General features: G+C 39.4%; 1 protein-coding gene and 1 non-coding gene across 3 annotated transcripts in view; one reads left to right on the top strand and one right to left on the bottom strand.

Annotated features, from left to right (window-relative positions):
- The window catches only part of Khdrbs1 (KH RNA binding domain containing, signal transduction associated 1), a 48,143-nt gene that overhangs the window by 18,055 nt on the left and 6,561 nt on the right, over positions 1 to 23,527 (top strand). The window contains exons 6-10 of one of the 2 annotated variants that reach the window (XM_004850831.4): positions 7,131 to 7,332; positions 7,981 to 8,048; positions 9,001 to 9,059; positions 12,386 to 14,608; positions 15,116 to 15,175. In XM_004850831.4, the coding sequence (XP_004850888.1) occupies positions 7,131 to 7,332; positions 7,981 to 8,048; positions 9,001 to 9,059; positions 12,386 to 12,483 (427 nt within the window). In that variant the 3' untranslated portion in view covers positions 12,484 to 14,608; positions 15,116 to 15,175. The remainder of the gene's footprint in view (positions 1 to 7,130; positions 7,333 to 7,980; positions 8,049 to 9,000; positions 9,060 to 12,385; positions 14,609 to 15,115; positions 15,176 to 23,527) is intronic. The other variant, XM_087215385.1, reaches the window with a different exon arrangement.
- Positions 6,287 to 6,580, bottom strand: LOC147827213 (signal recognition particle RNA). The gene has a single exon (XR_015452852.1).

Below are 23,527 nucleotides of genomic sequence, written 5' to 3'. Positions count from 1 at the left end.
ACACCAGAGAAACTTCAGTATTTATACATGTGTGTCCTATTTATTTTATTTAAGAGTATCGCCTCAATGTGCATCCACTTAGCTATAAATGTCTCTAATTTCTCATTTTTTATGGCTGAGTAGTACTCCATTTTATAAAAAAACCACATTTTCTTTATCCACTCTCCAGTTGATGGGCATTTGGGCTGTTTCCAAGTTTTAGCTATCACAAACTGTGCTGCTATGAACATGAGTGCACATATATCACTGTGGTATGATTCTTTTAATTCTTTGGGGAAGATCCCCAGCAGTAGAAGAGCGGGGTCAAATGGGACTTCCAGTCCTAGTTCTTTGAGGTATCTCCATACTGATTTCCACAGTGGTTGCACCAGTCTACACTCCCACCAGCAGTGGAGCAGGGTTCCTCTTTCCCCACAGCCCTGCCAGCATTTGTTATTGGTTGATTTCATAATAGCAGCCATTCTTTCTGGAGTGAGGTGGAATCTCAGTGTTGTTTTCATCTGCATCTCTTGAATGATGAGTGATGTTGAACATTTTTTCATATATTTATTTGCTATTTCTACTTCTTTGTCTGAGAAATGTGTGTTCATTTCAGATGCCCATATTCGGATTGGGTCTTTAAATTTGGGAGGTCTGATCTTTTTAAGTTCTTTATAGAGTCAAGGTAGTAGACCTTTGTCTGAGGAAGAGCAGGTAAAGATTTTTTCCCATATTGTGGGTTGTCTCTTCACACTGCTGGTGGTTTCTCTTGCTGTGCAGAAGCCTTTTAATAAGAAGAGATCCCACTTGTTGATTGTTTGTGCTAGTTCACAGGCAACTGAGGTTTTGTTCATAAAATCTTTCCCTACACCGATGTCTTCAAGAGTTCTACCTAACCTCTGTTCCAACTGGTTCAGAGTTTCTATTTTAATATTTAGATCTTTAATCCATTTTGATTTTAGTTTAGTGCATGGCGAGAGATATAGGTCTAGTTTTAATCTTTGCCAAGTTGAAGCCCAATTTTTCCAGCACCATTTATTGAAGAGGCTATCTTTCCTCCAGTGAGGGTGTTTGGCTCCTTTATCGAAGATGAGATGGCTGAGTGTGTCTGACATTGTTTCTGCATCTTCTAATCTGTTCCACTGGTCCTCAGGTCTGTTTCTTTGCCAGTACCATGCTGTTTTTATCACAGTAGCTTTGTAGTAGACTTGCAGGTTGGGGATTGTGATACCCCCTGCCATGTCTCTGTTACCTAGAATTGCTTTTGATATTCTGGGTCTCTTCTTGCTGCAAATGAATTTTTGGATTGTTTTCTTGAGGTCCATGAAGTATGCTGCTGGGATCTCAATTGGAATTGCATTTAAATCTATATAGCAGTTTTGGAAGTATGGCCATTTTCACTATATTAATCCTTCCTACCCAGGAGCAGGGGATGTCTGTCCATTTTCTGATATCATCTTCAATCTCTCTTTTCAGAGTGCCATAGTTTTCAGAGAAGAGGTCTTTGATTTCCTTTGTTAGGTTGATTCCTAGGTATTTCAGTTTTTTGGATGCTATTGTGAAAGGAATTATTTGCCCTATTTCTTAGTGAGTCTGTCATTCGTGCAGAGGAAAGCTATTGATTTTTGTATATTGACCCTTGTAACCAGCTACTTGACTGAATTTGGTTATTAAGTCTAGAAGACTTTTGGTGGAGTTCTTGGGGTCTCCTATATAGAGTATCACGTCATCTGCAAATAATGACAATTTGACTTCTTCATTTCCTATCTTTATTCCTTTTATTTCTTTCTCTTGTCTAATTGCCATGGCTAATGTTTTCAGAACTATATTGAACAAGAGTGGTGATAGTGGACACGCTTGTCTTGTTCCTGATTTTAGTGTGAAGGATTTCAGTTTTTGACCATTTAGTATGATATTGGCTGTTGGTTTTTCATAGATGGCTTTTATCAATTTGAGGTAAAGACCATCTATTCCAATTTTTTGTAGGGTTTTATCATAAATGCATGTTGGATTTTGTCAAATGCTTTTTGTGTGGAGATTATCTATTATCTATGGAGATAATCATATGGTTTTTGTCCTTGGCTCTATTGATATAGTGTATTACATTGATTGATTTGCTTATATTGAACCATCCCTGCATCCCTGGGATGAATCCCACTTGATCAGGGTGTATGATCTTCTTGATGATCTTCTGCATTCTGTTTGCCAGTATCTTATTAAGGATTTTTGCATCTATGTTCATTAGTGAGATTGGCCTATAGTTCTCCTTTTCGGTTGGGTCTTTCTCTGCTTTGGGGATCAAGGTGATGCTTGCTTCCAGGAATGAATTTGGGAGTATTGCTTCCCTTTCAATTTCATTGAAGAGTTTAAACAGTAGTGGCAGTAGTTCCTCTCTAAATGTCTTGTAGAATTCAGCAGTGAAGCCATCAGGGCCTGGAGTTTTCTTAGTTGATAAGTTTTTAATTACGTTTTCAGTTTCACTGGTTGATACTGGGTTGTTCAGAATTTTTAGGTCGTCTTCGTTCAATTTTGGTAATTCATATGTATCTAGGAATCTGTCCATTTCTTCTATTTTGTCCATCTTATTGGCATATAGGTTCTGGAAGTAGGTATTGATGATCCTCTGGATTTCTGCTGGGTCTGTTGTAATTTCACCCTTTTCATTCCTAATTGCATGGATTTGGGCCTTTTCTTTCCTTTTTCTGATAAGGTTGGCTAAGGGTTTGTCAGTTTTGTTGATTCTTTGGAAGAACCAACTCTTGGCTTCATTGATTTTTTTGTATCGTTCTCTTAGTCTCCATTGCATTGATTTCTCCTCTGAGCTTTATAATTTCCTCCCTTGTATGAGCTTTGGGTTTGTCCTGCTCTTCTTTTTCTAGAAGCTTGAGGTTCAGCATCAGGTTGTTTAATTGGGCTCATTCTGTTTTTCTAATATGCTTATTCACTGTTATGAATTTCCCTCATAAGATTGCTTTCATTGTGTCCCATAGATTCCGATATGTTTTGTTGTCATTGTCATTTATTTGAAGGAACTGTCCAATTTCTTCTTTAATTTCCTCTATGACCCATTGGTTATTCAGAAGTGTGTTGTTCAGTTTCCACATGTTTATGAAATTTTTCGAGTTTCTTTTGCTGTGGATCTCCAATTTCATCGCACTATGGTCTGATAATATCCAGGGGATAACTTCAATTCCTTTGCACTTATTTAAACATATTCTGTGTGTGAGTATGTGGTCTATTTTGGAGAATGACCCATGTGCAGCTGAGAAGAATGTGTATTCTGATTTTGCGGGGTGGAAGACTCTGTAAACATCTGTTCATTTGTTCAAGAGTTCAATTGAGTTCTAGTATTTCATTACTTATTTTTTGTCTAGTTGATCTATTTATTTGTGACAGTGGGGTGTTGAGGTCCCCCACTACAATTGTATTAGTGCATATATGATGACTTTTCATGTCCGTTAGTATTTGTTTTATGTAGTTGGGCGCACTAGTGTTTGGTGCATAGATATTTATGATCGTCATCTCTTCCTCTTGGATTGTTCCTTTTACAAGGAAGTAGTGTCCTTGTTCATCTCTCTTAATCAGTGTTGGTTTGAAATCTACTTGATCTGCAAAGAGGATAGCTACTCCTGCTTTTTTTTGGGTTCCCGTCTCATGGAGTATTGTTTTCCACCCTTTAACTTTCAGTCTATGAGTTTCCTTTTGAATTAAGTGTGTTTCTTATATGCAGCATATTGTTGGATTTTGCTTCTGGACCCATTCTGCCAGTCTATTTCTTTTGATTGTTGAGTTGAGACCATTAACGTTGATGGTTATAACTGATTCGTATTGAGTTATCATTGTCATGACTTTTTCTTTTTGTTGGATTCTCCCCCTTTACATTTAATTTCTTGTCATGCCAGATGGGTTCATTCTGCTTTGCTTCCTGGGGTTGTGATCCTCAATGTCTGTTCCTAGGATATTGTGTAAAATTCTTTGGAGTGCTGGTTTGGTATTCATGAAGTTCCTCAGGTGCTCTTTGTCATGAAAGTATCTGATTTCTCCATCCATTTTGAAAGATAGTTTTGCAGGGTACATCAATCTGGGTTGGAGGCTGTTTTCTTTTAGGGCTTGGAATATGTCACTCCAAGCTCTTCTTGCCTTGATGGTTTGTGTTGAGAAGTCTGCTGTGATTCTGATTGGCTTTCCTTTGTATGTGATTCGCTTCTTTTCTGTAACTGCTTGTAGAACTTTGTTCTTCTGTTGAGTTTCTGGAATCTTAACAATTATATGCCTATGTGTAGTTTTTTTTGATCAAGGCTATTTGGAGTCCTATATGCCTCACTTATCTGTATGTCAAGCTCTTTTCCCCTGCTTGGGAAGTTTTCTGCCATTATTTCTGTGAAGAGTTTTTTTATGGTATCTGCACTCTCTCCTCTTTCTTCATTGACTCCAATCAGTCTTATGTTATTCTTCTTTGCATCATCTAGCAGCTGCTGGATTGATTTCTCATGTTCCCTTATAATTTTGAAGCAATTTTTCTTTTCCTGGTCATTAATTGCAATCTTATCTTCTGTATGTGAAATTCTGTCCTCACATTGGCTCATTCTGCTGTGTAGACTTTCAGTGGAGTTTTTCATGTCCTGGATATCTGTTTGCATCATTTTTATGGATTCCATTTGTTTCGTATGTTGGGATTCCATCATGTTCCTGAGCTCCTCTCTAGATTTATTAATCGTGTCTTGCACTAGGAGCACAGTTTGTCCTGTTATCTGAGAAATTATTTCTGATTTCATTTTTTCCAGATCCCCTTTTGTTGCCAGTTCAGTGGGTCCAGGTGGTTGAGTATCAATGTTCCATCTCATTTTCCTTTGGGGTTGCTGTAGGTGATCTGGAAGTCTGGTTTTGAGACTTATTTACTTGTTTTCTCATTTCAACTGGAGGGGTTGCTGTTGGCGCCTGCACGGATTACCTCCTCTGAGCTGGGAGAAGTGGGACAGGGGTCGGGAGCAGCAGTAGGGATGGTGGCCCAAAAGCCCTTTCCTGTGGGCTGGGAGCAGCGGGAGGGATGGTGGCCGGGAAGCCCCTTCCTCTGGACCAGGAGCAGTGGGACAGCGGCTCAGAAGCCCCTACCTGTGGGCCGGGAGCGGTGGGATTCAGTACAGTGGTCTGGTGGTCCGGTGTCCTCTTCGTTTTTGTAGTGTGGAACCAGGTGGCTGTACAGAGGAGCGGGGGTGGGGGGATCCAGTGGCTTGTTGCCGGGGTGCAAGCTGATTCGGTGTGTTCCATGCGACTCGCGACCTCCGTAGGGCATGTGCCAACAATAGAATTCTATTAAATGCTACTGAGGACCAGGGGAAAAGGAACCTTTCTATACTACTAACAGAATATAAATTAGTACAACCACTATAGAAATCAATATGGAGGTTCCTCAAAAAAGTAAAAATTACCATTTGATCTTGCTATACCACTCATTAGTGTATACCTGAAGGAATTAATTTCAGCATGCCACTGGGATACCTGCAAACCCATGTTTATTGTGGCACAATATACAATGACCAAGATATGGAGCCAGCCTAAGTACTCATCAACAGATAAATTGATAAAGAAATTAAAAATAATGTGGTATATATACACAGAAGAATATTATTTAGCATTTTTTTTAAAAACCTGAAATTTTGTCATTTGCAGAAAAATGGAGGGACCTGGAAATCATATTGAGTGGAATAAGCCAGACTCAGAAAGACAGATATCTCATGTTCTCCGTAATATGTGGAATATAAAAAAGATGACAAGAAAGTAGAGCTGGGGATATACCTCAGTGCTAGATGACTTGCCTATCATGCATGAGTCCCTTGGGTCAATCTCCAGTATTGCAAAAAAGAAAAAATCCTAAATATACAACAAATAAAGTGCCAAAAATGACAGCTCAGTAAATCAAAATTTCAACCAGGCATGGTGACTGTAATCCCAGTGCTTGGTAGGAGGATTGCCACAAATTTGAGGCCAACCTGGACTACATAGCGAGTTCAGGGCCAGCCTGAACTCTCCATAAAGAGTCCCTGTCTCAAAAAACAAAAAGAAGGGAGACTGTTATTAGACAAGTGAAAGGGAAGTGGGGGAACATGTTAAGGGTAGGTTATAGGGGACGTGAATATGATCAGAATACATTATACATATTGAAGTCCCCCTCTCAAAGTGGAAACTAAGGGGGAAGATGGGGGAGAGGGTAATAGGGGTTATTAAAGTATGTTATGTGTATGTACAAATCTGCCAAAATGAAACCCATTAATCTGTATAAATAATTAATATACACGAGTAAAAATATGTGAGGGAAAATGTCTAGCACAAAAAAAAGGAATTCTAGCTCGTCAGGGTCCAGATGGGCACCATCTAATCAGCATGGGAGTTTTGACCTCCGTTTCTGACCTGGACCGGTTCACCCCTCCTTAGGCAACCTGGTGGTCCCCTGCTCCTGGGAGGTCACCATATTGATGCTGAACTTAGTGCAGACACCCAGTAGGCATAGCACACTGCAGCCCAGAACTCCTGGACTCAAGCGATCCTCTCACCTCAGCCTCCCGAGTAGCTGGGACTACAGACTCGTGCCACCAAGCCTGGGGATGGACACTATCTATGATATCAGCTTCTTGGGATGCTGAGGCAGGAGGAGCACAAGTGTGAGGCCAACCCAGGCAACTCAGCGAGAGACTCTGTCTCAAAACATTTTAAAAAGGACTGGGGATATGTAGTTCAGTGGCAGAGCGCTTGCCTAAAAATACAAAAGCACAAAGCCCTGGGTTTAATCTCAAGTACAAGGGTGGGGATTCACACAGTTCTCACAAACTTTGATCATAGTCAAGCACTGTAGTCTTACTGAAACTTCTGGTTTATAAAATTTCAAACTGTCCTAACCTTTTTTAGCAGTCTGACTTCAGGATTTTACTATTTGTGGTTGACATTTATGGAGTGTTTAGACAGTCTAAATCTGGCTAAAGTCCACGGATTCAGTATGGGACCCGGCACAGTTCCTTTACGCTTCACATTCCAATATGCTTTTATAATAGTCTGATTGAGGCACTGTAAAAATTTATTTAGCTCCAGAGTTTGCAAGCAAATCTAAACATGAAAGTGGTCTATTGGAAGTTTCATTTAAAATTTTCTTTTTGTAGGGGCCGTGGTGTTGGACCACCTCGAGGGGCTTTGGTGCGTGGTACCCCAGTGAGAGGTGCCATCACCAGAGGTGCCACTGTGACTCGAGGAGTGCCACCTCCACCTACTGTGAGGGGTGCTCCAGCACCAAGAGCACGGACAGCAGGCATCCAGAGAATACCCTTGCCTCCACCCCCTGCACCAGAAACATATGAAGAATATGTAAGAATGTTTTGAACAGTGTACCATTTCCCAAAACCTGGAAGGTTTCCCAAGGAAGTTAAATAACAGGGTTTAACCCTTTATGTAGGTGAGGGACTACTAAGATTTAGAATATACCTTCCTGTACAGTAAATGTTGAACTCAGATTTTTCCATTTTAGGCATGGTTTACTACTTGTATGTAGATATATGGAAAGTAAGCTGTGGTTTAATGTACAATGTTTTACTGAGGAATCTTCTCCTACTACTGATAATACAAAAGCTCAGGGGTTTCTGTTTTTGCTTTTTTGGTTTTTTGCAGTACCGGGGATTGAACTCAGAACCTTGCCCTTGCAAGGCAGGTGTGGCGCCACTGAGCTAAATCCCCAGCCCAAAAGCTCAGTTTTGTACTTCTTCATTCACACTTGTCCTGTGGTATATCATATTTGTTTGGGTTTTACTTGTGTGTGTGTTTAGTAACTCTTTCTCTTGACTGTTTCATAGTACTAATATTTTGGAGGAAAATTTCATGTCCTGTTAATCCAGAGGCCTGTTATTAATCCAGAAGGCTGTTATACCCAGGAGTCTGGTATGGGATGTAATTACTTTTCCCTACTGTCTGCAACTCTGACCTTGTGTTTCTTTTCTTTTCCTTTTTTTTTTTTTAAAGGGATATGATGATACATATGCAGAACAGAGCTATGAAGGCTACGAAGGGTATTACAGCCAGAGCCAAGGGTAAGTGAGGCAATACAAGTGTGTTTGGTGTCCTAGGGATGAGTGGATGAAGTTGGAGGAACTCAAATAGGCAGCACAGGGGCCGGGGATTTAGCTCAGTGGTTCTGATGCCTGCTGCGTAAGCGCAAGGTCCCAAGTTCGATCCCCAGTACCAAAACACAAAAAAATAGGCAGCACATACCTATGGAACGGTATGGCTCATATTTTGAAGGTACTTCTGCTTTTGACATCTGTGAGTTACACACTTGTATATGGAAATTTGGATAACTGTGAATTTTGAATTTAGAATCTGGGAAAACATATGAAAAATTTCTGAACTGTGACTTTGTGGAAACTAAAATACCTTTAAATAATTTTGATTTATTATTAAGAAATACCTGGGCTGGGGATTTAGCTCAGTGGTTCCGCCGCCTGCCTCGCAACCGCAAGGTCCTGAGTTCGATCCCCAGTACCAAAAAAAGGAAATACCCTAGCTTCATTAAAGTTGCCTAAAATTTTTAGAGGGAGCCAATAGCCCACTGCAATAACTTGGGTTATTTTTTCCATTTCTCTTCTAAAAAATTTTTGTGTGTATATGTATCTTGTCTGGGATGGATTGAAAAAGTCTCAGAATTTTACAGTAAGGATAGAATAGCTCTTTTCTTGTTTATTCTCTTATAGTGAACTCAGTGAATATTTATTACACTCTGATTAAGGGGAATCAATGTAGGATTCGGCTTTTCACCTTAATTGTGTGTTACCTATTTTTCCTTGCTATAATTAAACCTTTTTTGTCGGTATATAGTGTATATGTGTTTCAGAAATATTTTGGAGTTTCAGAGATGGGATAGAATAAACATTTTCTTGTATTTAGCACACAGTACAAGGACTGAGTGGAGGTATATGAGAAAAAACTAGAACTAAAACATAAATTACTTTATAGCTTTTTAATACTCTTGTCTTTGGTTTTCAGGGATTCAGAATATTATGACTATGGACATGGGGAGGTTCAAGATTCTTATGAAGCTTATGGTATGTCTTTATTTATGTGATGGGCAGAATGTACAAGTAAGTGCCTGGGAGAATACTGGTGACTAGATTCATGGAAGTCAGTTATGTGCTTAGGAAAAACCTTTAGAAGATGATGGTGTTGATAGCTGTGATGTTAGGAGTCTATTCTATCACGTGCAGTAGAAAAAGGGACTATAAAGTGGGATGAGAGTGGGGTACTGGTATTCATGGGAGGCTAAATACATGTCTTAAACTAGGGCTCAGATGCAGCTTGGCTGGGCTAGAACAACAGATTTTTTAGCAGATGTTGATAATTTTTCTTTCAGCAGGGGACACCTAGACCTCCATTATTTTTCCTGGCTAATGTTTAGGCTACATTGATAGATGACAAGAACTTAATCATTTCTAGCTCTGCTCTTCTGCTCCACCTCATTTTTAAAGAAAATTTTGGATCCCATTGAAAAGAATCTGAATGTAGAGGAGATGCCAGCTGAAAGGAACACAGATAGCAGGCCAGCTCATCAGAGCAGGTGTATTAATCAGCCTCTGGAACACAATACCCAAGCTTAAAGAGGAGAGGTTTAATTTGGCTTTTGGTTTCAGGGGTTCAGTCCATGGTCAGCTGGCTATAAGGCAGAAACATGGCGGAAGGATATTTCAGAGCAAAGATGATTAGTTCATAGTGACGGGGAAGCAGAGCAGGGGGACAGTGCCATAATAGAGGAAGGGGTCAGGAACTATACATAGTATCACAGGTCACACTTTCATGACCCACTCAGACACACCAAGAATCTTAATCTAGTCATGTTAACATTCCAGTAAATGGTCACAGTAGGTTAGGGTTGTAAGAATAGTGCTTGGTAGAACCAGATCAGAAGCTGCAATTCTGGAACCATATAAGGGCAGTACTGGTACCATGTCCCTTACTGGGTTGTAGACATCTCAGTTCAGTCCTCCCAAGAAAGCAAGAGAGGCTGGAGCAGCAGCAGGACCAAACTGCTTTCCCTGAGATTTGGTTGAAAACACATTGCTCAAGTGTGTCCTGAAGAGCCAAGTATGGCTTCATGTAAATGGGGTCCAGCGGGAATGCCATGTTGCAGTGGATAGAGAGAGAGCAGCCTTTTAAGTGTGAGGGCTTTTCCTCATACCTAAGGGACTTCCAGAGAATCCTTGGCAAGGGGCTCAGCAGCTGAATGTTTATCTGAAAACACTAGTTGATACTCTCTTAACCCTAGCTAAAAAGAAGAACTTCTTAGGGCCTCCCTCAGACAGACAAGCTAAGCCTCAGCATGGTATGAAATAGCCAATCAACTGCTTGCTGAGGGGTGGGTGGGGTATGGTGGTTAAACCAGTTTTAGGTAAATAATACTGAACAGTTGCCATCAGTTAACACTGTACTTCTCTGCTCATACACTAGTATTTAGAAGGGCAGTATGATTGTATCCAAGTATTTCTTCCATCTGTGAGACAGTACAATGGGGCCTCTGTATGTGTTTGAGTACACTGCATTTCTGTTTTACTGGAAGGAAGACCAAACTATAAAAAGAGGCTGTTCCTTTTGCTTTTGCTGTGATGTTGCCATGGTTAATTTGTCCTCATCTCTGCCTTTATAAACAGAATTAGAAAAATAAATTGTCTTCTGGATACCTAAAAACCTATTGGAAAGTGATGGACATATGTAATTATATTAGGGGTATAAATAGGGTTCTAGGTGAGTTTAGGTCTATATAGGAGTTTAAGACGTGTGGTGATGGAAGCAGGTGTTTGTAAATACCAGCAGCTGTAGAAATAAGTACTTCAGGATGAACTAGCATAGGGAAGATGGGAGAGTGAGTGTGGGAAGAATAAAATAAGCTTAAGCGCAACCTATTTTCATAGAGGTCATCTGTAGAAGTGGTTGTCTCCTTCCAGGCTTTTCTCTGTCACAAAGGAAAGCCATTTGAAGATGTCATCCATGTTTGTCTGGCTTTTCTCAGCTGTTGACATAAAGGAACTAAGGAGTTCTAACAATTTTTGTAAATGCAACATTTGATTCTACTTAGATAGTAAAGCAGTGAGTACCACCTCTGTGGACAGCATCAGTTAATGTAGCCCTTGCTTGCTCCTCCGAGAGCCAGAGGACACTTCTACATAAGGAAAACTGACTTGCTATTACATACTTCCAATCTGAAAGACTTCCAGAATTTTTGTCACATTGTCTGAAGCTGCCTACCACATTGCTTTGGGAATAGGGAAGGCCATTTCAGACACTGAGATTAATGACTGCCTCACTGTCTTAAGCAAGATGTTGGATTTATGCAGGTTTGAGGACTGGGGTATCAGTCATGCTGCCTTGTTGCTGGAGATTACTGAAGAGTAAATGCTACCCTTTTCAGAGTTGTTCCCCTTTCTTTTTCCACTCAAAACTGGTAAATAGTCCAGATACTCAAAGAGACCAAGCAGAGTGGTGATCAAGAATCACTAAAAGAGGTATCAAGACACTGGTAGAAAGGGGTCTTATAGCTGGGCATGGTGGTATACACCAGTAATCCCAGCTGCTCAGGAGCTTGAGGCAGAAGGATCCAAAGTTTGAGGCCAGCCTCAGCAATTTAATAAGAACTTGTCTCAAAATTTAGTGGAATTGTAGTGTACACAGGTAATCCTAGCACTCTGGGAGTCTGGGGCAGGGGGATTGCAAGTTTGAGCCCAGCATGGGCAATTTAATGGGACCCTGCCTCAAAATAAAAAATGAGGCTAGGTGGGTGAGGGATTTAGCTCAGTGGTGCTGCCTCCTGCCTCATAAGTACAAGGTCCCAAGTTCGATCCCTGAGGTACCAAAAAAAAAGTCTGGGTATGATAGTACATACCTATAATCCCAGGATTTGGGAAACTAAGGCAAGAGGATCACTGTGAGTTCAAGGCCAGCCTGAACTGCACAGTGAAGCTCTGCTAAAAATAATAAAAAATAGATTCGGGCATGGTGGCTCACACCTGCAATCCCAGCACTTGGGAGGCTGAGACAGGATTGCCATGAGTTCAAGCCCAGCTTGGGCTACATAGTTTAAGTCTAGCCTGAATTACAGAGCAAGACCCTGTCTCAAAAAAAAAAAAAAAAAAGATAAGGAATACAGTTCAGTGTGAAGGCCCTAGTTTCAGTCCCCATTACTTGGAGAAGGAAATAAAGGGCAGGAGATATACGGTAGCTCAGTAGCTCAGTGGTAGAACATTTGCCTAGCATGTGCAAGACCCTAGGTTTAATCCCTACTACCACAAAAAAGCAAAACCAGTGTTGGATGGTAATTACCAGGTGACTTACCCCAAAATGTCATTGGTACATAGTTTATAAACTGTCTTTGCTTTTCCCACAGGCCAAGATGACTGGAATGGGACCAGGCCATCACTGAAGGCCCCTCCAGCTAGGCCAGTAAAGGGAGCATACAGAGAACACCCATATGGACGTTATTAAAAACAAACAGGAGGGGAAAATATCAATTATGAGCAAAGTTGTTACTGATTTCTTGTATCTCCCAGGATTCCTGTTGCTTTACCCACAACAGACAAGTAATTGTCTAAGTGTTTTTCTTCGTGGTCCCCTTCTTCTCCCCACCTTCCTCCATTCTTAACTCTGCATTCTGGCTTCTGTATGTAGTATTTTAAAATGAGTTAAAATAGATTTAGGAATATTGAATTAATTTTTTTAAGTGTGTAGATGCTTTTTTCTTTGTTGTTTAAATATAAACAGAAGTGTACCTTTTATAATTAAAAAAAGTTGAGTAAAAAAAAAAAAACCACAAACCTGTTAGTTTCTAAAGTGACATTGCTTGCTTAAAGGTTCTGAAGTAAAGGCTTGTTAACTTTCTCTTAGTTTTGATTTGAGGCATCCCATAAAGTTGTAGTTGCAGAATCCCAAACTAGGCTACATTTCAAAATTCAGGGCTGTTTAAGATCTAAAATCACAAATGTTAACGACAGTAGGCACCACCATGTAAAAGTGAGCTCAGACGTCTCTAAAAACGTTTCCTTTAAAAGCACATGGCGGTTGAATCATAAGGTTAAATTTTAATATGAAAATCCTCATGAATTAAATAGTTGATTCAATTTTTAACATTAATTGACTTAAAATACAACAACAAAATTAGGTTTGTAAAACTGACTTTTTCGTTATGTGGGTTTTGAAATCTAGCCCCAGACATACAGTGTTGAGAGATACTTAGGGGAAGAATAGATTTTGAAGAGGTTGATGGGGGAGAGGGACTGGCCACCTCATTTGAATTTGATGCAGAGCTTCTTAGCCACATTCTTTCCGTAATAGTACTAATAATTAAAATGTCAGTATTTAAAGTGACAAAGTATTTTGTCCACCTGAGATTCTGCACTCCGTGAAAAGCTCTCTTGGACACTGGAGCCAAAAGTTGATGGTTTTCATTAAGTTGACGGCTGTCAAAATTGAATCCAAGGTAGTTAATCAAGTATGTCTCAACACTAGCATGATATAAAAAGGGACACTGCAGCTGAATGAAAAAGGAATCAAAATCCACTTTGTACATAAGTTAAAGTCCTAATTGGATTTGTACCGTCCTCCCATTTTGTTCTCGGAAGATTAAATGCTCATGTGTAAGTCTGCCTAAATAGGTAGCTTAAACTTATGTCAAAATGTCTGCAGCAGTTTGTCAATAAAGTTTAGTCCTTTTTTAATCAAAGTAAATGTGATGAATTGTCATTTTTGGGGGTGGACAATAAAATAATTTTCTCTTTCAAATAAACTTAAATTAATTCTAAAGTTAATGGGCTTGTTAAAAGTTGGAAACATTTTTAAAAGTGGTGGTGGGGATTTTATTTTAAGTTTACAAAAAAAGTTTATTGAGTTGTTAAGTTTTAGTTTAAAAATAACCAAAGCTTTTTCACCCCCTGGAAGTTGTTGAAAGCAGTTTTATCCTATCAAACATCATGATTACTGTAAAGAAAAAGCAAGAGACCAACACTTGGATTGGTTTTCATACATAGGTCTCAACCTTCTGTAGAGCCCTCAAGTGACCGTAAAGAGTGATACCATATCTCTGAGCTCTGAAAGGATTAGCACCTGTCTTTAACAATTCAGCAAATCCTGGGTGCCCTTAAGGGTTTCCCTTCCAATCCCAGAGCCTGTTAACTCAGCTGGCCTGGGGCAGTTTCTGACACAATAGGCTGGCTCTAAGCTCCATTCTACAAGACCAAGAGAGAATCATGGAATCGATTGGCCCCAGTTCCACTGCTCTGTGTTACTTCTCAGGGTTCTCATGTCTTCCCTAAGAGAGCCATCCAAACTACTGGGGGGTGAAAAATCCTCTTGTATGAAGTGCCAAGCTGCCTGCAGCAGTGCATGATGGACATTTTTTTTTCTTTTTAAAACACACCAACAACAAAAAAAATGTATTTGTAGATTGTGATAAAGTGTAAATAACTGAATTTTCAACCATGGTTTGAAGTCAGCTTTCAGGGCATTATGTCTTGTTTTGATGAAAAGAGATCACTCTATACCCCCCTTTTTAAAGGAAAATTATCGCAAGAGAATCAGGATGTGTAAAGCTAACATGCATCGCAAAAAACCAAAGGTAACCTAAATGTCTGATTTTAATAGCACATATTTCTCTTTTATATAAACTGTGACAGCAACTTGCATAAACAATTCTTTAGCTATTAATTTTAATGTAAAAACTTTGCAAAACTTGTTTAATAAAAATAGCTGTAAAAAGAAAAAAACATATGCTGCCGCATAAATTAGCCATAACTCAATAATCCTGCCCATCACAAGTGAACTGTAATGTAACCTGGGCACAAAGTCTGACATCTTAAATGACACATTGTAAAATTTCAATGACTGTAGATTAGAACTCCTGCTGCACCCCAAAGTAAATCTTTCTGTTTAGCTATTTTAAAATGTACAAGGATGAGCCCCATAGGACCCCATATTGATATTCACAGTGAAATGTTACTTAAAATTTAAAAGTTGCATGTTTCTTTCCTGTAATGTATAAACTGCATGCAGGATCTCTATCTTTATTTTGTATGTCTTTAAAACTTCTTTTCAAAAGACTGATCTCTTATTTCTCCATTTTCAGGTGACTGAAAACTCCTAAGACATTTCCTGGACTAGAATGGGTAGTGAAGACCCATGTCAGGTATGTTAAGGTGACTTTCTTGTTAAGGATGTGGGGCTTTTATCATAACTATAAGATAGTTATGCTAGGAGGTAGCCTAGAAGGTAGTGAATAGGCCATTGTGTGTGTGTGTTTTTATAGTCATTTGTACCAAATTTATAACATGGCCATGCTTATGTGGTAGTTTATAGCCCATAATGAGTTTACTACTTCTAATGGTAATAAGACCAGATAGTGTCAACTTAAATGTATTGGATTTCTCTCATTCTGTCAGTAACTCAAGCAGTGTTTCATTAGCAGTCCATTGGTTGCAAGCAGCAAAGTGGCTAATGTGAACAAAAGAAAATTTATTAGACAGATGTTAGGCCCTCAGATTTAGTGTGAAGTCTAGAAAATCTGGTTTGGGAACCACAGCAGCTGTACAGAACTGGAACAGCAGTGGTGGACCACAGGAATGGTCTTAGAACGGGGACTGGCTCCTTGAGCACTGTTACTGGAATAAAGAAAACCTATATATATTTGGTTGCTTCCTGTATTCAAGACTCAGGTTCTAGGGAGGGAATGTCATACTCGGTTAGCTTGAGTCATGTGCCCTAATATTACCAGTCCTCAGTAAGAAAGAACTAATTCTTCAGAGGAAGTTGGGGTGTTACTAGAAAAGAGAAATGAGTACTGGGCAGCCAAAAAGCAGTTATACAGTGTTATCCATATTTTAAGGAAGTAACAGACATAAAGTAACTTCTCAACGCTGCATAATTTGCACAGCTAATAATCAAGCCCAAGTATAGATCCATTCCCAGAATGCTGCTGATGCTTTGTGGGTGTGTGTTTACTGGGGATTGAACCCAAGGGTGCCCCCCGGCCCTTTTTTATTTTGAGACAAGGCCTTGCTAAGTTGCCCAAGCCTCAAACTTGGGATCCTTCTGCCCCAGTCTCAAGGGTAGCTGAGATTACAGGCATGTACAACTCATCCAGCCAGAATGTGTCACCTTAACCTTAGAGCATACCACCCTTTGTCTAGGGAAGGGGCTTTCTGTGCTTAGAAGAGCATTTGTAGGAATATTGTATAGTAGAAAGAACATGAAGCCAGACAAACCTTTAGTTGAATCTATGAGCTGTCTTTTATTTAGTGACCCAAAATAAGTACTTGTCTTTCATATGTGGGGAAGGAAGATGGTGATAATGCATACTATATAGTGACTGGCACACTGAAATAGTTCCAAACAGTGAGGTCCTAAGGCTGAGGGTGGAGCTCCTTGGAGCCGGTGCCTAGCATGTGCACAGTCCTGGGTTTGCTTTCCAACACTGCAGGAAAAATTAAAATATAAAAGGCCAACTAGGTCAGTGCCATATACATAATAAATATTAGCATTTTTTCCGAAGAACACTTTACCTAAAACTCCCTGGTTTGCATGTTTGGAGGCTCTGACATCAGTGAGCCTTCCTGTTGCTTGAAGCCATCAAGGAACTAACTGGCGGATTTTCCCTCCGCCTTTTAGTTATTACGGTTAGGATAGCTCTGAGGAGAAACACTGTTAACTGGTTAGTGAGCCAAAGGCACATAGGGCTTTAGAGTGAAATTTGGCTCTTTGGTGCTCATTTCTTTCAAACCTGCCTCTCAGCCAGGAGCTTCTGAGATGAGGGCTCTAAGAAGAGCCATGTATACTGAGCATAGATCTGGGCACCTGAGAAGTCCAAAATTTTGTTAACAGTCACATGAATGGCTAGAAAGTTTAGGGGAAAAATTCTTTAATTCAAAAGATTTAATCTCAGCTCTTCCTAAGGTAGGTATTTTAAGAATAAGTTTTGTCGTATGTATTTATTTAACATGTTATGAAAATACAGATTATAAAGAGGTTACTGTAGTGGGGCAAATTAACATACCCATCATCTTATATAACCAATTTATTTTTTTTAATTAATTTTATTGGTACATTTTAGATACACATAATGATCACCTTCATCACAGGGAATTTGTACCTGTGCATGATATATCTTGATTCTTTGTTTTCCATTCCCCTTCTCTCCTTTCAACCCCTCTTCTCCTTATTTACAAAAGCTTTGTTTCCATTTTTCCCTTCTTTTCTTTCTCTTTTCTCTTCCTTCTGCCCCCCCAATTCCCCTTTCCCTTCCCATTTCTTCCTATTTCACAATATCTATTACACATTTTGGTACTTATTTATACTTACAGTTTCTCACACCAGAGAAACCATGCAATATTTGAACATGTGGTCTCAAGATGCATTCATTTACCGAAAAATGTCTCACATTTATCCTTCTTTATGGCAGAGTAGTACTCTATTGTATAAAAAAACCCACATCTTCTTTATCCATTCATTGGTCAATGGGCATTTGGGCTGTTTGCAAGATTTAGCCATTACAAACTGTGCTGTTATAAATATGGTAGTGCATATATTGCTGTGGTATGATGCATTTAATTCTGTTGGGAAGATATCAAGAAGGAGAATAGCTGGGTCAAGTGGAACCTCTAGTTGTAGCTTTTTGAGGAATCTCCATACTGATTTCCTCAGTGATTGCACTGTCTATACTCTACTCCCACCAACAATGGAAAAAGGTTTCTTTTTCCGTACAACCCCACCAGCATTTGTAATTGGCTGATTTCTTTTCTTCCTTGCTTTTTTTTTTTTTTTTGTTACCTGGGATTGAACTCAGGACCTTGCACTTTCAAGGCAGGCACCGGAACCACTGAGCTAAATCCCCGGCCCCTGATTTCTTGATAATAACCATTCTTTCTGGGGTGAGATGGAATGCTAGAATCTAATTTAGCATGAATTCCATATACAGAATAATTTTAATTCCTGTAAGCCTTTGTGTTGTCCATTAGATCTGTAGACTTGTTCGTTCATACCTGCTGCTTTGTACATCTTCATCATCTCCCCATTTTTTCCCTTTTGCTCTATCCCTGGGGTAGTCATAAGAGCAGAAATAGGGTTGAAGTGTAGCTCGGTAATAGTGTGTTTGCCTAGCATGCATAAGACCCGGGTTTGACCCTCGGCATCACCCAAAAAAAAAGGAAATGGAATTTTAAGTGTAGAGAAGTTCCTTCTGTCCTTTGCACTGTGATTTGTGCTTGAAAAGGTAGGTTCCAGTTATTTGTAGACTCAGACTTGCAAGTGGTTTGACTCTCTGTTCTGGGTCTGTGTTGTAGTCTATGTTGAAGTGTTTTCTGTAGCTTTCTATCACTCAATACCTATGACCTTTTGTTTCAGTTCTATAAGCTAGAGTCAGATAAAATGAGTCTTGCCTTGGCTGTGCCTCATCTTACCTTTGTCATCTTAATTTGGATTTTTTTTTTTTTTGGTACTGGGGATCGAACTTGGGACTTTGTGCTTGTGAGGCAGGTGGCGGAACTACTGAGCTAAATCATACCCTGCGCATTTGTCATCTTAGACAAAACAAATCCTTAACCTTTTTTTATGCTTCATTTCTTTATCATCAAATGAAGTTGATAATAATAGTTAATACTTATTGTAAGCAGTTTACTAAAGATATTCTTCTCTAATTGAGTTAAAATTTATATAACAGGGGTGGGGTTTTAGCCCAGTGATTTCACCGCCTGCTACGCAAGTGCAAGGACCCGAGTTCAATCCCCGGTACCAAAAAAAAAAAAGAAATTTTCTCATATTGAATGATGGTATATCCTAGTAACTTAACTGATTCTACTTTGTACCCCTGAAAGGAATATCCTCTCAACTATTTGAAAATAATTTTCATTTATGTTTCTCTCTTAGTAAAAATTTCTTGTTAGACTTACAAGAGAGACTAGAAATTCGGGTTTTATATGCACCTGTTTTAATTTTTGCCTAGATTTTGCAGAGGGGTCGGGAGGAGTGGGCTGGAGATTGAACCCGGAGTCTCACACATACCAAACACATGCTCTACCTCTGAGCTACACCTCCAGCCACACCCTATCTCTTTGGGAAAACCTTAAGTGTCCTGGTGGCAAAAAAGAAGCTCTTGGGCTGGGGATTTAGCTCAGTGGTTCTGGCACCTGCCTCGAAAGCTGAGGACCGAGTTCGATCCCCAGTACCAAAAAAAAAAAAAAGCTCTGGTTTGGGGGCTTTATTTGGTAATAACTTCATTGAGATATAATTCATTTACCATACTCTTCACCAATTTAAAGTGTATACTCCAAGCCAGGCTTGGTGACACACTCCCAAGAGGACAAGGTAGGAGCATCACAAGTCAGAGTCCAGCGTGGGCAACTTGGTGACTTAGCAATACTTTCTCAATAAAAAGGACTGGGGGCGGCCAGGGATTTAGCTCAGTGGTTTCACTGCCTGCTGTGCAAGCACAAGGACCCGAGTTCGATCCCCAGTACCAAAAAAAAAAAAAAAGGACTGGGGATGCAGGTCAGTGTGAAGTCCTTGGATTCATTTCCCAGTACCACAAAGTATGTAGCCCTATGACTTTTAATGTACATACCAAGTTGTACAGTCATCATCACAATCAATTTTAAGATAGGATTGTCACTCAAGAAAGAAACCTTATGTCCTTTACCTATCTCCCTTAAATACACTCACCCTCTTCAGCCCTAGGCAAACTCTAATTAACTGTCTATGTAGACTGACTTCTTCTGGATATTTCATATACATGGAATCATACAATATGTGATCTTTTGTGACTTCTTTGATTTAACATGTTTTCAAGGTTCATCTACATTTTCAGTACTTTGTTTCTTTTTAAACAAATGTGAAATGTTATTGTATGTATTTAGCATGTTTTATTTATCCATTAATAGACATTGGGGTTGTTTCCACTTTTTGGCTATTATGAATGATACTCCTTTGAATGTTCATGTACATGTTGTTTTTTGTTGTGTTCATATTCATAGTACTGGGAATTAACATAAGGCCTCACATCACACATGCCAGGGTAGGGCTCTGCCTCTGAGCTATAGCCTCAGTCCTCTTTTCTTTTTCTTTTTTTTTTGTACCAGGGTTCTAACTCAGGTCCTTGCGCTTGCGCAGCAGGTGACAAAACCACTGAGCTAAATCCCTGCCCCTCAGTCCTCTTTTTAAAAATTAATTAATTTATTTTTTTGGTACGGAGGATTGAACTCAGGACCTTGTGCTTGTGAGGCAGGCACAGTGCCACTGAACTAAATTCCCAGCCCCAGTCCTCTTTTTATTTTGGACAAGGCCTTGCTAAGTTGCCTAGGCTGGCCTCAAACTTGTGATCCTCTTATCTCAACTTCTGAGCAGCTAGGATTACAGGAATATGCTACCATGCCCAAAATGTACAAGTTTTTGTACATATGTACATTCAGTTTCTTTCAATTTTTTTGTCTATATACCTAGGAGAGAAATTGCTGGATCATGTGGTAGCTATGTTAAGCTTTGAGGAATTGCCAAACTGTTACCTACAGTGGCTCCTTCATTCTCATTAGCAGTGTATAAGGGCTTCAGTTTCTTTTTGTCTTCACCAACATTTGTTAATTTCCATTATAGCCATCCTAGTGGGCGTGAAGTATTATCTCATTATAGTTTGCATTTCCCTGATTACTGTTGTCAAGCAACTTTTCATGTGCTTGTTGGCTGTTTTAACTTTTTTTTTTTGGTATCGGGGATCGAACTCAGCTGTTTAACTCTTTGTAGAAATGTCTATTTAAATCCTTTGCCCAATTGATTGATTGATGGATTATCTTTTTTGGGGACTGGGTCTTGTTATGTAATTCAGGCTGGCTCACTATGTACCCCAGGCTGACCTTGAAGTCATGGCTGACCTTGAAATCACAGTGATCCTCCTGCCTCAGCCTTTCTAGTGTTGAGATTACAGCCATGTGTCACCAGGCTTGGCTTCTTGACCCACATTTAAATTGGATTGTCTTTTTATTTATTTGTTTTTGTTTTTGGTCTTACTATATAGTCCAGGCTGGCCTTGAACTCACAGGGATCCTCTTGCCTCAGCCTCCCAAATACTGGGATTATAGAAATGCACCACTATGCCTGGCTCAATTGTCTTATTATTGAGTTGTAAGGGTTTTTTTTACCTGTTGTGAATGCTGGAGTCATATTTCATTCTACACGAGTTGTCATTTTACTTTATTTCAAGCAAAAAAATTTTTTTTCATTTTAACAAGCTCCAACTTGTTTCTTTTGTTGCTTGTGCTTTTGGTGTCATAAGAAACCATCATCTCAGCAAAATTTACATCTATGTTTTCCCTTATTTATTTGGTGCTGGGAATTGAACCTAGGGCCTCATGCATGCTAAACATATGATCTACCACTGACCTGTAGTTTTAATTTTTTCATAGGTCTTCATTTTACATTAACTTTTGTATATGGTACAAGGGGTTCAAATTTATCCCTCCCTTAAGTGCTTGCTGGGTATTGAACCAAAGGGCATTCTTACCACTAAGCTACATCCCCAGGCCTTTTTTTGAATTTTGAGACAGAGTTTCTCCAAATTCCCCTGTCTTGTCTTGAACTTGGTAAGAATTGAGCTTGGGATTCTCCTGCCTCAGTGTCCCAAATGCTAGATATGTCTTATTACACCTGGCTTCAAATTTATTCTTTTGCACTGGACATGGTGGCATATGCCTGTAATTGCAGTACTTGCACTCAGGAGGCTTAAGCAGGAGGATTGCCAGAGTTTGGGCTACACAGTGAGTTCAAGGCCAACCTGGACTACATAGCAAGACTCTGCCTAAAAAAAAAAAAAAAGCAGGTTCATTCTTTTGCATGTGGATACCTAGTTATGCCAGCACCATTTGTTGAAAAAACTATTCTTTTCTCCATTAAACTGTCTTGGCTCCCTTGTCAAAAATCAGTTGACTGCCGCGGATTTAGCTCAGTGGTTCCGCTGCCTGCCTCGCAAGCGCAAGGACCCGAGTTCGATCCCCGGTACCAAAAAAAAAAAAATCAGTTGACCATAGTCATATGTAAGTCTGCTTCCTTCTGGTTAATATTTCTTTTTCATTTTTATCTTTTTTAATTAGTACATATTTGTCATACATACCATTCATCATAGGGAGTTTGTACCTGTACATAATACAATTCTTTTTTTTCCCCCATTCCCCTCTCCTCCTTCAACCCTTCTTCCCTTCCCCATTTACAAAAACTTTGTTTTCATTAATTTTCCATTCTCCTTTTTTCTCCCACTCCAACCCCCGTTCTTCCCATTTGAACATGTTCTCCCTACTTCCCAATATCTATCCTCCATAATGCTCCTTTGGTTAATAGAATTTCTGATATATAGTAGCTGCTCGATAATAAACATTATTTGATTGGATTATTCTGACATCACTGGAAGTTTGTAGATGGTGAGGCAGAGATTTGATTCCATTATGAGTGGCTATAAAGCATATCTTTATCTTGTACATTTTTCTAAAGACTGCTAAAGTAGAAATGTAGCTTTTCTAACTGCCATGCCTGGCCATTTTTGTAGTTCTTTAAAAACTCAGGGTGAGCTCTACAAGCGTGTCTTCCACCATCATCTCCTTTCCTCTCTTCCTGCTCCACCTGTTTCCATGGAACCTTCAGGGAACTGATGGCAGATACAGTTACTGCTGCTGAAGGAATACTTTGACCTTGACTTACCTTACCTAGGGATATAGCAGTATTCCAAATAGCCTTAAGAGTTTATTCACTTTTGCTTTTCTTTTTCCCAGTTGCAACCCCTTGTTCCAGACTATGAGTTAGAGATGCATCAGTAGTTACTTTGACTTTTGTCCCTCTTATAAACGAAGCAAATGATTCTAGGAGAGGTGAGGTAACTTTGGTTGCATAGCAAATTGAGAGTTGCCTATCAACGTTGTTATATACCAAAGTCCAATGTCTGCTAAAAGCATGTTGCTTCAATAGGATAATACCATATTTCAGTGACTCTTAAGAGGACATTTACTGTAAAGTGGATTATTAAGTATTGCAAATAAAGAAAAAATGCTGTCAAATTGACATGGTGAGTTTTTTTTTTTTCTTCACATCAAACATAAGATCCATTCTGAAGAAAACTGCAGTTTGTCAATTCTAACATTTGAATATTTATTCTGTGCCATATACTCTTTTCTCCACTAATGAAGTAGATATTATTACCCCATTTTTATACACAGTGGAACTGAGGCCTGGAAAAATAAAATTACCCAGGGTCACACAGCTGTTAGGCAGCAGAGCTAAGATTTTGATCAATCTCAACTATACACTGGAATTTAAAAGTTTTACCTGCCATTCAAATCCATCTCAGAGAACTTGTACGGCATAATCATTTTCTCTCCTGGAAGGATACTTTCTCTTTAGGAATATTATTACAGTGAACATTTGCCAAAGCTGTATAGGCCCTTGTGCTGGCTGTGCCAGGTCACAGGACTCTTACCAGCTTATACTTCCTTCTCTCAAGAAACTCTCAATTAAC

Source organism: Heterocephalus glaber, unplaced genomic scaffold (genome assembly GCF_053883595.1).
Source record: "Heterocephalus glaber isolate CG9 unplaced genomic scaffold, H.glaber_assembly_v1.0 deba00001452, whole genome shotgun sequence".
Classification (NCBI taxonomy): domain Eukaryota; kingdom Metazoa; phylum Chordata; class Mammalia; order Rodentia; family Bathyergidae; genus Heterocephalus; species Heterocephalus glaber.
The sequence above is the reverse complement of the archived record's forward strand: the minus strand, read 5'-3'. Positions and strand labels throughout refer to the sequence as shown.